Source organism: Elephantulus edwardii, unplaced genomic scaffold (genome assembly GCF_000299155.1).
Source record: "Elephantulus edwardii isolate Elephantulus edwardi_28Jun2011 unplaced genomic scaffold, EleEdw1.0 scaffold00289, whole genome shotgun sequence".
NCBI lineage: Eukaryota > Metazoa > Chordata > Mammalia > Macroscelidea > Macroscelididae > Elephantulus > Elephantulus edwardii.
The window spans coordinates 670,166-683,026 of record NW_006400039.1 but is presented as its reverse complement, the minus strand read 5'-3'; the positions used below and the strand labels follow the sequence as shown (position 1 = coordinate 683,026).

The 12,861-nt window shown below is 45.8% G+C and overlaps 1 protein-coding gene across 1 annotated transcript in view; it reads left to right on the top strand.

The window, feature by feature from the left end:
• Nucleotides 1-5,473: 5,473 nt before the first annotated feature.
• Nucleotides 5,474-12,861, top strand: part of LOC102843918 (histo-blood group ABO system transferase 2-like) — a 15,522-nt gene continuing 8,134 nt past the window's right edge. Inside the window, exon 1 of the mRNA XM_006900627.1 lies at nucleotides 5,474-5,486. Within this exon, the coding sequence (XP_006900689.1) occupies nucleotides 5,474-5,486 (13 nt within the window). The remainder of the gene's footprint in view (nucleotides 5,487-12,861) is intronic.

Here is a 12,861-nt window from a genome sequence, read left to right as displayed (position 1 = left end):
AACGTACCAGACTACAAATGGAAAGAGGTACCAGCAGTCTGTAAAAGATGATTGTCATGAATTGAGGTGAAGGAATAGGAGAGATTCAATAGGGACTTGAAAAGATGGGGTGATAATAGGCTTCGATCCACAGTAACTCATTATATAAAACGAGTGCTTGTACAAACCACAGTGTACATGAATAAGTGTATGGAAACTAATTTAAAATAGGAAAACCCCATATTAGCAATGAATAAGTCATTAATTTTACACAACAGAGTATACACATGGACCTTACTGCTGGACTGCACAGAAATCAGATTAGCTACATCCGTGGAAAGAGTCGATGAAGCTCACTGTCAGCAATCAGAACCAGGCTGGACTGTGGCCAGTCCCCTCTCACAAGATTTACTGCTTCTGGAAACGCACTGCAGAGTCAGCTACGGACTGGTTCCAACTCGTTGTCATGTAACAACAGCAACAACAACGGGTCCCTATGAATTGGACTTGACTCAGTGGCACCTAACAACAAGAGATCCCAGCCTAAGAGAATGTCTCAGTTATGAAAACTATTTCGACGGATGTAGTAATAATAATATAAACGGAAATGATGCAAGAGCCCCGGGACTGGGGGTGGGCAGGGGCTGGAGACACGGGGTGTGAGCGTCCTGAATGAGCCCCCCTGTCTTGGAGGCTCCGGGGCAGGACAGTAGAACAGAAGTGAATTTTTTAAAGAAGTTGTGTGGGGTTTTGTTTTGTTTATATATCTTTTCTTCGGGCATTTTGACGCCACGATCTTGTCCCAGGCCAACTGGCTCAGCCTTCTCAAGGCCCCAGCACAGCTTGGCAGCGTCTATGTGCTAAAAATGAGCAATTCTCGGCTACAGATTCCAAGATAGACAGGCAAGCGGCACCGGAAGGCTTCAGTTTGAATAAAGAAGCATCCCGACAGAAAACCTCTTTTATATTTTTTTAAAGACATTTTTTTGTTAGTAGTTTTCAGATGGAACGGCTCGTGCTCGTGCTCACGTGGCTGCTTCATGTCAGTTCCTCTCTGCTTTTAAAGCGCTACGAGGCCTTCCTTCTGGAGCTGCCTGAGCAGGAGGGTCACGGGAGCTGACGCCCACCACAGCAAGGACCCCACCACAAGGAGCCCAAGGGCCAGGACACCTACCTCCGGCTGCTGGTCAAGCTGCTCCGGGTCCCGGCCAGACGCGCCAGCCCCACCTTCATTCAGGTTGTGCTGAAGCGGCTGTTTACGAGCCACACTGACCGGTCACCGTGTCTCTTTTTCGGATGTTCTGGAAGATGAAGCTTCCTGGCCGGGAAAACAGGACAGTCGTGGTGGACAGTAGGAGTGACGTGGGGTCCAGGAGGGGCCCAAGCTGAAGGTGTGTGCTTTCATTTTTTTCATTTCATTTTTGCAACACTTCCAGTTTTGCTACATCTATGCTTTGGTGCTGGAGGAGAGTGTTGAATGTCCCATGGACTGTTGGAGAACAAACATGTTTGTCCTGGAAAGCGTGAAACCAGGCTGCTCCTTGGAGGCAAGGATTCTGAAGCTTCGTCTGACACACTTTGGACATGTTGTAAGGAGGGACCAGTCCTTGGAGAGGGGCATCATGCTTGGGAGGGTGGAAGGACAGCACAGGAGAGGAAGACCCTTGATGAGATGGATTGATTCCGTCGCTGGGGGTAATGGAGGCAGGTGTGTCAGAGAAAATAAGATTGGCAAGGACTAGAGCAGGGTTTAGGGCTGTTGTACACAGGGTCGTTATGAGTCGCAAGCGACTCAAGGTCCATAACAACCACCACCACCACATACTTGTGATATTCTATGTTACAATTAATAAGTCATCACAGTTAATGGCTGTCTTCTTGGAAGCGTCAGTCCACCTCATTATTACTGCAGACTCGTCCCCTGCAGTGTTCCAAGCAGCTCCTCCCTGAGGACTTGTCTTCTGGCACCATATCCAACAGTGTTCTCTCACTATCCACAGAGGTTTCGAAGGCCCGTTACTTCAGCAGTCTGGCCAGTCCCGCTTCTTAGCCTGGAAGTCCACTGAAACTTATCCACTGTGAGTGACCCAACTGATATGTGAAATACTGATGGCATATCTTCCAGTGTCACAGCAACCTGCCAGCCACCACAGTATGCAAACTGACAGAGCAGTGGTGGGAAGGGTTGTTGTTGTTGTTGTTGTTACGTGCCATTGAGTCAACTGAGGCTTGTAGCGACCCTAGAACAAGGGCTCTGAACTTTGCTCTATCTTCAGGCAACCTCACCATCTCCAACGAGTCTGACTCCATTGTCACAGCCTCTGTGTCAATCTGTTTCGTCCAAAGTCTTCCTCTGTTCTCAGCCAGGGACACAGATGAGACATGGACTCCAGGACAGACACCAGGATGAAAGAAACAGGGAGAAACAGAGAACAGAAGGCAGGGGGTGAACAGCTCAACGACTGAAGCCCTGAGGCCCAATCTCTTCAGCTTTTATTTAGAATTACAAGGAAGTAAGGAAAAAATTATTTTGCAAATGAAGCGGAGTTTATCTCAATTGTCAACATTATGCATATTTCTGGAGGGAGGGGTTAGCAAATACAATCCAAGAATTGTGATGACGCCTTGAGATCTGCCTTGGCTTGACCCCTGGGATCTGTCCCGGGAGGAATTCCAGCCTGTATTTGCACCTTCCTCATATCCTCATATAACATTTGGTTTATCATTTAGATTAATATTTAGTTCACTATTTGGCTTTCCACATTCCTCTCTTGTGCTGGTCTTCTACCCTTCCAAGCAGGCTGTCCTTCTCCAAGGTCATTCCTGACAACATGTCCAAAGTATGGGAGACAGAGTCTGACCATCCTTGCTTCCAAGGAGCACCCTGGTTTCACTTTCTTCAGAATAGACTTCTTTGTTCTCCTGGAAGTCCATAGTATAGTCAGTACTCTTTTCTTGCACCACAAACATCAAAACATCAAGTTCCTTCTCTCATCATTAGACATTGTCCAGCTTTCAGATGCATAGCAAGCAGTTGCCTTTGCCTAGACCAAGTGGACATTGTGCAAATAGACCAAAGGAACACTACGTAGTTTAAAATTAAGAAAGGAGTGCATCAGGGTTGTAACCTATCTCCATACCTATTCAATCTGCATGCTGAGCAATTTTTTTGAAAAGCTGGAACAACCTTGCATGCTAGAAAGTGAAGAGAACTTGAAGCACTTGTTGCAGAAGATCAAAGAATGTAACCTTCAATATGTATTGCATCTCAACATCAAGAAAACAAAAATTCTTACTACTAGACCCATAAACAAAATCATGATCGATGGAGAAAAGATTGCAGTGGTCAACAACTTCATCAGATGGAGAAAGGATTGAAATTGTTAATGCTTTCATCTTGCTTGGATCCATAGTCAACACACTTATTAGTACCAGCAGTCAGGAGATCAGAGGACGTATTGCACTTGGAAAGTCTGCAGTCAGGGACCTTTCCAAATTATTGAAGAGCCATGATGTCAGTTTGAGGACTAAAGTATGTCTGATTCAGTCCATGGTCCTTCTGATCACTTTCTATGCATCTGAGAGCTGGACAATGAATAAGGATGACAGAAAAACTGATATCTTTGTGCTGTGGTATTAGAGAAGAGAGCTGAACATCTCATGGACTGCCAAAAGAACAAATAAATATGTCTTGGAGAAAGTGTAGCCAGAGCGCTCCTTGGTGGCAAAGATGATAAAGCTTCACCTTAGATATTTTGGGCATGTTCTAGAAGATGCTGTTCCTTGGAGAGGGACATTGTGCTTGGGAAGGTAGAGGGTCAGGGAAAGAAAGAACGAACTTCTACCAGGTTGACACAGTGACTGCAGAAATGGCTTGAGTTTGTCAGGAAGTGTGAGGCTGGTACGGGACAGGACAGGATTCAGATCTGTTGTTCACAGGGTGGCAAGGGTAATCCTCAACTGATGGCACCTAACAACAACAACAACAAAGGTTTAGATCAAGCACACCTTAGTCTGTAGCGCTCTAGAGAAGTCCTTGACAGCAGATTTTCCCAACGCAACTCATCATTTTACTTCTTCACTGCTGGTGCCAAGGGTATTGATTGTAGATCTGAACAAGATTAAAGAATTCACAACTTCAGTCCTTCCTCCATCTCTCATGATGCTGTCTGCTGCCCTGGTGAAAAGGATCTTTGTTCTCTTGATGTTGAGATACAATCCATATTGAAGGCTGTAGTCTTTGATCCTCTGCAACAAGCACTTCAAGACCTCCCCACTTTGTGGAAGCAGGATTGTGTCATCTGCATAACACAGGTTGTTGAGGAGACTTCTTCAGAACCTGATGCCATATTCTTCTTCATAAAGTCCAGCTTCTTGAATGATCTGTTCAGCTTAAAGATTGAAAAGATATGGAGACAGGACGCATCTCTGACACACATGCTCCTTACCTCTTTTGAACCATGCAGTGTTTCCTTGCTCTGTTCTGAGAAGTGCTTCCTGGTCTGAGTGTAGATTTCACATGAGCACAGTCAAGTGTTCTGAGATTCTCATTCTTCTCAATGTTAGACACAATTGTTGTGGTCCACACTGTCAAATGCCTTTGCAGAACTGACAAAACACAAGTAGACATCCTTCTTGGTGCTCTTGCCTTTACTGAGAAGTTAGTCTTGTTTTGTTAGTTGCAAAGGGCAGTCCTTACTGTTCAAGGTACTGTTGCAGGGTATTTCAGACAGAAACCAGTTTTCTGCTGTTGTTGTTGTGTGCCTTCGAGTTGGAACTGACCCGGAGCTGACTCTCAGGGGGGTTTCAGAAGCAGTGAGTCACGTGGGAGATTGCCCATCCTTCTCCCACAAAGCCGCTGGTGGATTCAAACTGCATGAGGTGTTTTGTGGTGTTATACCAGTACCGTTCGGACTGCTGCGATACATGTTCATGTGCTAGTACTGCTTTGACTTCTGTGAACATGTATGGCGTGCTAGTGTGAGTACTTTACTGACTCTTGTATTGGCCCCACCCAGTCCTTTCCTGAAGCTGGTCTTCACCCAGGACCCCAGCAAGCTAGGGAGCAGGGACTCTCCCTCAGGCGCCCCCTCCTGGTAAGGCTTGAGAACACCCCTTGGGGGGCAGGAGGTGGCCCTGGGTGATGTGTTGAGAAAGCAGCTCCAAGTTGGGGGAACAGGTGAGGCCCAGGGGAGTGGGCAGCCAGCTCTGAGAGGTCAGCAAAGGGCAAACCTCCATGGCTGGGGGACAAGCAAGAACAGGTGACCCCGAGAGCAGGCATGGTGACAGAAATATCAGAAACCTTGGGTCTGTTGGTGGGGCCTTCCTGCTCCTCCCAGATCTGGGCAGCAGGAACCTTCGGAGGCACCTCCTCCCTGAGGAGCAGGTGGGGCTGTGGGCTGGGCTTTGTCTGTAGGTACATCAGCCCAGGCTTTGGTCTGTGCGGTGCTGCAGGCTGCTCGCCCCTCTGTCCCAGTGCAGGTCCCGCGGAGTGATGGCCCTGAGAGGTGAGTGACAGGAATGAGGGCTGTGGGTGCCGCATCAGGGCGAGCTTTTGAGCAGACAGAGCCGGCGAGGAGGGGTTTGCCTGGGTGGAGAGAGGGTGTCGGGGCATCAGAGACGTGTGAGGGGATCTTGTGACAGAAGTGATGAAAGTGCAGGCAGCAGGACAGAAGGTGGGGAACATTACGACAGCTTGTCGGGTGCATAGACACAGGCTTCTGATTTGACTTACAAAGTGGGGAGATCAAGGCCCCTAGCCAGGGGACTGAGATTCAGTGGCAGGAAGCAAGACCTTCCACCACCCTCGGCCACCCACTGCCCTTCCTTCACTTATCTGGGTGCCCCCTGTCCTCACCCCACCCCATGTGAGCCCCTTACATAGCTCTTCATGTTCTCAGCCCTGAGTCCAAAGTGTAGGAAGTTCAGTGCACAGCAGAAACCCTATGCTCATAAACCAGTATATTATTTAGTAAACTGCTGATAAAATTTCCAGGCAGCACACAGTCAGATAAGCTGGGCAGGAACCACAGGCAGCCCGCCATGAGACCTCAGGCTCACCTATTGGAATAGACTCCTGAACTGATCTCCACTGGTTCTCGGGGCTGTAAACACAACGGAGGAGACGCCTATCTTTCTCTTTGGAGCTGCTGGTGGGTCCGAATCACCAGAGGTGCACTGCTGTTGGGTTAACAATACGACCCCCGACCAACTAGGCCTCCAGGGCACCCATACTCAACTGGTCAGTTTCTCACGTTGTCATCATGTCAAAGGGATGGTCAGCATCTGTCCTGCTCCCAACCCCACAGCACCTTTGTAGCCTTTTCTTTTTACAAGTCCCCAAGAGGACAACCGGGAGCTGAGCTACGGACTCTGCTGGCTCGAATCCACAAGCAGCTCTGTGGCGGAAAGACAGGCGATTCCCTCCTCTGAGATTTATAGCCTCGAAAACCTGCTGGAGGCCCAGCCATGAGTCCGTTCTGACTGGCTGGTTCAGCTGTTGAGTTGAAGAGCACAGAGGATCCAGCTGAGGAAGGTGAACAAGAGCTGCTTTGTACTAAACACCTCACCCTGTGAACACTTTCCCTATTTCCACACATCATTGCTCACCACAGAGGAGGCAGGGAGCACACACAGCTCACCTGGCCGGGAGAGTAACTGCAGAGGACCTTGTGTCCTGAAATGATGCTCACCTGGGCATGAGGAGTCAGGGCTTGGAAGTTGCTAGAACCCCAGCTTGAAAAGGCTGGGCTCAGAAGGTTACACAGCTGTTCACTGAGCACTGACTTTGTGCAGAACAGACAGGTGTGAGAACACACTGCCTGTGACTCTGGAGGGTGTCATGTGAGAGCGAGAGACCAACCCTCAACACCCTTGCTTATGCTGAGGACAGTGGACAGCAGAGGCCCGCGGCCAACATCCTCTATGGTCCTGGGTGTTGAGGTGATATAGTTATTCTGTGTTGTGATTCTTCAGCTATGATATTAATGAGGTGTGGTAGTTGTGGTTGTTGTTGGGTGTTGTTGAGTCAAGTACAACACAAAGTGACCCTATAGAGACTGTTGTATTAATAAAGCAGGGTATATCCTGTAGGATCAGGTAATTAACACCTTCAGTCAATCTCTTGCAAATGAGCAGAGATCAGAAAGGCCTCCAATCACCAACGAAGAAGAGCTGGGCAGAGAACGTGGCCTTGGACTTGGGGTCTCTGTGCTGAGAGACTCCTAAACCCAGGGAAAGACTGAGACTGTGGCCCTCTTGGGAAGAAGGGCTTTTCTTTGGTTACATTAACAAGGTCACTTGGGGGTAAGCGAGACCTAAAGGTATAGATATGGTGTTGTCAACAGCACAACATCTGTTGCGAGGTAGTTCAAGTCCACCAGCTGCTCCATGGGATAAAGATAGGCAATCTCTTCCCATGCAATTCACAGCCTTTGAAGACCCACTGGAGTCGATTTGATGATGACGAACTGTTGCATTCCGTGTCTTTGGTTGTTATGTTGTTGTTAGGGTCATCCAGGGGCTGGGCCTCCCAGCGACTCATGAACAGCAGTTCTGAGCTCTGCCTCATCCTACGCCAGCCACACTACCTCTGTCATTCGCAAGCCCATTGTGGGTTCACTATGTCAGTCCAATTCCTTGAGGATCTTCCTCTTTTTGCCGACTTTCTACCTTTCCCAGCCTGATACCCCTTTCTAAGGACTGGTTCCTCTTGAAATCTGTTTCCTTCTTGTTGTTGTTAGGTACCATCGAATCGGGTATGACCCATAGTGACCCTACGAACAACACATTTGAACCCTGTCCTGTCCTGGGCCGTCCTCACAATCTCTGACATTCTTGAGTCCATTGCTGCAGTCACTGTGTCACTCCATCTCGATGGGGGTCTTCCTCTCTTGTGTTGACCCTCCACCCTTCCAAGCATGATATCTTTTTCTAAGAATATTCTCTCCTAACAATGTGTCCAGAGTATGAGCGATGAAGCATTGCCATCCCTGCCTCCAAGGAGTGTGCTGGCTGCGCCCTTTTCCAGGACATGTCTGTTCTTTTGACAGTAGTCTCCTACAGCATCACAACTCAAAGGCCTCAATTCTTTTTCTGTCATGCTTATTCATCATGCAAATACATAACAAGTAATGGAAGATGCCATGGCCTGAATCAGGTGCACCTTAGTCTTCAATCTGACATCACTACTCTTCAGTATTTTGGAGAGGTCCCTAACAGCGGAGTTGCCCAAAGCAATATGTCTCCTTATCTCTTGACTGCTAGTACCAAGGGTGTTGATTATGGATCCAAGTAAGATGAAATAATTGACAGTTTAAATCCTTTTTCTTTTTTAAAATTTATTATTATTATTGTTGTGTGTGTGTGCCATAAAATCGGATCTGACTGGTACAGGAGGAGATTGCCCCTTCATTTCCAGGAGAGCATCTGGTGGATTCGAACCACGTACCTCTGGGATTGCAGTGCAGCTTCTTGCCATTAGGACACCAGAGCTTCCTAAATCCTTTTTCCATCTACCATGATGTTGCCCACTGGCCCAGTGGTAAGGACTTTTGTCTTCTTGATGCCATGATGCAATCTATAGTGAAGATGTCCATCTTTGTTCCTATTCTCAAGAATGATAATCTACAGAATGTGGAAATTATCAAGTAATATCATTAATATCACACGCAAGCAAAATATTGCTGAAGATCATCCAAAAACTACTGGAACAGTACATTGAAAAGGAAATACCAGAAGTTCAAGGTGGATTTAGAAGAGGCTGTGGTAGCAGGAATATCACTGCCGATGCCAGATGGGTCATGGCTAAAAGCAGAGAACATCAAAGAGATGTCTACTGTGTTTTACTGACTATGAGAAATGACTGTGTGGATCATAACAAATCACGACTAAAATCTGTGTGAATTATAATAAATTACAGCTAGCATTGAGAAGAATGGGAATCCCAGAACACCTGATGGTGCTCATGTAAAATCTATACCTAGAACAAGAAGTTGTTGCCTGAATGGAACAAAGGAAGATTGTATGGTTTAAAATCAGGCAGGATGTGTGTACGTACCTAATCAGTCGGCATACTGAGCAAATAATTCGTGAAGCTGAACTCTGTGAAGAAGAATGTGGCATCAGGCTCAGAGGCAGACTCCCCAACAACCTGCATGACTCAGATGACAAGCTGGCTTGCTGAAAGCACCTGCTGCAGAGGATCAAAGACCACAGCCTGCACTACGGATTACACCCATTTCTTTCTTTTTTTTTTCTTCATTTTTTATTGGTGTGTGCCATCAGATAGGATGTGACTGGCACAGGAGGAGATTGCCCCTCCCTTCTCCAGTGGAGCATCTGGTGGATTAGAACTAACATCTATTTCCTTAGAGGATCTTTATGTAGAGTAGGACTCCTGAAGGCCCGCACCCCCACTTCCCTTCAGTTGCGATCTTCTGATTCTACTAGCAAGCAAAACATGACAATGGGAGGAGACGGCCGTTTTTCTCCTCTGGAGTCAGCGGGAGTCAGTGGTGGGTTTTAACTGCCAGAGTCCAGCAGTCTCTGGGTCAGCGCTGGCTGAGGCCTGCACCACCCGAGCTTGGAGGCCCTGCAGGAGTCCGTATACAGATACTCACATGTGCTCCATTGGCTTATGACAAATGCAAAGGGAATTCAGAGGAGAAAGGATCATCTTTTCTTCAGAGGGTGTGGCAGCCACACTCAAACATGAACAACTTTATATTATGTGGGGAAATGGATAAATTGGTCACGGGCAAAAATGAAGAGAGTGAAATGATAAAACAATTGGAAGAAAAGCAAAAATATTTTGACCATCAATTAGGCAAAGATTTTTTTCAGATACAACCGCAAAAGCAAGATGTAGATGTCTATAATAGTCTTGATCAAAATTGAGATCTTCTTTCCTCAAATTATACTATTAAGAAAATAAGAAAACAAGGCACAAACTTTGGTTTTAAAAATAAGAAAAATTCAAAACAACTATGAGATATCATCTCACCCCAGTAAGAATAGCAAAATTTAACAGAACAGCAAACATCAAATGCTGGCGAGGTTGTGGAGAAACTGGAACCCTTATTCCTGTTGGTGGGAGTGTAAAATGGTGCAACCACTGTGGAAGGCAGTATGGCGCCTTCTCAAAAAGTTGCAAATAGAAATACCATTTGACCCAGCAACTCCACTACTGAAAATATACCCCCAAGAGACCATAACTGACATCCAAGCAGATATATATATATATATGCACACCCATGTTTACTGCAGCTTTGTTCACAATAGCAAAGAGCTGGAAACAACCTAAGTGCCCTATGGGAAGCCAAACTTTATACCAAATATTATATGAAAGCCCTTGTTCAGGAATTGAAGCAATTACAGATATATGTTAGGATTTCTCTTGTGGCAGATCCTAGAAAATGAGCTGTTTGTTTCCTGCAAGACAGAAGACAGCAAGGGGCCCCCTACAGAGGGAGTGTTACTTCCTGAGCTGGAGTTCACCCTGAGGCATCAAGGTTAATAGTTAAGGGTAAACCAAATTCTTGCATTTGTGAACCCCTCCTTCCTGAGTCAAGCAGAAGGTTTTCAATAGAAAGAGCTTGACTTCATTTGCATTTAATTCTCTTTGTGATTTACTTCCTGGTAATTTTCAATGAAGACACAGAGAAGCTTGGCTTGGGGTCTTCAGTCCAGAACTGCTGGCCCCCTGTTTTATGCTCTCTGCTCTATCACAAACCTGGCTGTTTGTCTCATTATTAATAATTATAAGATTATTCCATTCTTTGGGAACCTCGGTCTGCAACAGTGCCCATCAACAAATGAATGGATAGAGAAGCTGTGGTATATTCACACAACGGCATACTATGCTGCATTGAAAAACAAGGAACTCATGAAATATTATACAAAATGGGTGAGCCTGGAGGACATGCTGAGTGAAATATCTCAGTCACAAAAGGATAAAGATTGCATAGGGCCACTGTTGTAAAACGGGACTGCCATCAGGGTTGAGAGAAGACAGAAAAGGAGGGAAAGAATAATGTACATGCCATTGAAACAGATGAGGGAGAGAACTGTTTAAAAGGGACGTATGAATGGGTATTCTCATTACAGAGGTCCAGAGTGAAGGCTGCGCAGTGGACTTGGGGGGAGGGATTGCACAACAATGAAAGAGTTTTTCTTTTTTTCTTTTCAAGGAGAAGAGTGAATTGTGTGGGGGGAGGGAGAAAAGTGCAACAATGAATGACTGGAAACCCTAAGTCTATAAACGCTCATTAAAATTCATTTTAAGAAATAAGAAAAAGTCTTTACAAAAATCTGAATCCCTCCCACCTCTGAGCTGACATGTAGAGTTGTAATTTTTGTCTTCACAACTAACGGAAAATGAATATACTAAAAGTCAACAGTTCTTCTCAGATGGGTAGATAGTGAATCAAAAAGCAAATCTCTACCCCAAAAAGTAGAGATTCAGATACAGGAAATTTCAGGAATAGAAACCACTGCTACAGCCATCAGGTAGCAATATTTAAGAACAATTGATTAATTCAATAGACAGAGTGTGGGGGAGTTCGAGAGAGGCAAATATTTGGAGACGCCAACTCAGGAAGTTTCCTACATACCTGGTTTTGCCCCTAGGGGATCCACCTGGTTCTTACTGTGAAAGCCAAGAAGAAAGAAAAACCTGCTTCTCCCAGGGGGACAGAAGAGTCGTTCTGAGAGAAACCAGGTGCTTTGACTCCCTTTAAGGATGACCTGCCCCCACGGGCAGCTATTGCCTCAGAACCTGCTTGTTGTGGGGAGGCCTTGAGTAGTGCAAACGTGTGGAAGGAAAGCCTGCAGACCTACCTGCAAAAGAAAATCCAACCTTTGAAAACTCCATAGCAGCACACGGAGTAAACACGGATCACTCAACTGATGTAATTGATGTAAGGAGACACCAAGTGCACCCCTCTCTGTCCTTCCCGTTACACAGGAAGGGGTGGAGGGAAAGACAGGAGTCAGAGCCCAGGGCAGAAGTTACTCCAAGGATGAGTGGTACCAGAAAGGACCGTAGAGCCACAGCATTCTCCTCCCTCGACCTCCTCACAGTTGCCACTCCATGACCCGGGAGATCTCACCATCTGTTAAGGTCTTCATCTCGTTCAGCAATTGTATTCTTAATTTTCTCTTGTCTTAGTGAAAACACTAGACTGATGTTTCCTTGGAATTTAAAACAAAGGATTTTTCTTGAAGGAATGGTTACATTTCACGAAATGAGGTTACATGTCATCCTACAAGAAGATGAGGCATATGACCCACTTATTGGAAAACCAAGTTTTCATTTAGCAAAGTAAACAATGGTTAACCATTTCACAGGAAAGAGAAGTTAGTTCAAGGTGAGGGAGGTAAATTTACAAAGACTTGCCAAGTGGCAAACTTCCTCCATATAGTTTTTTGCCCTGTAATTCACTCTTTACCTTCTGATAGAGTGTGACTAAGGCAGCATTTCTAAGACATACTGAGGAAACGTTCTGTGTAGGAGCTTGTGGCAGCTCGAGCTGAAATCCTTGGACAGTGAAAACAGACTCATTTGTTTAACAAGTGATGGTTGAATCAACTTTAAGCTGAAGCCTTTGAAAAGTACACGATGCCCATAAGACTAGGGAAAGGGGAGTGAGGATAGCACAGAAAATCAATCTGGTGATTCACTGAGCAGTCAAGATAACAAATTCATTCTCACAAGTTAAAACCTGAAAATCTGGGTGTTATTAACAGTTAAGGCTTTTATAGCTTGAATTTGCCTTTCTACCTAGTTACAAAATACTGAGTCATGGTATTTTCAATTACTTCCTAATGCATGGTTCAAATTTGGGAAGGGCGTACACTAGGGATGTGTCCTATCTCCCTACC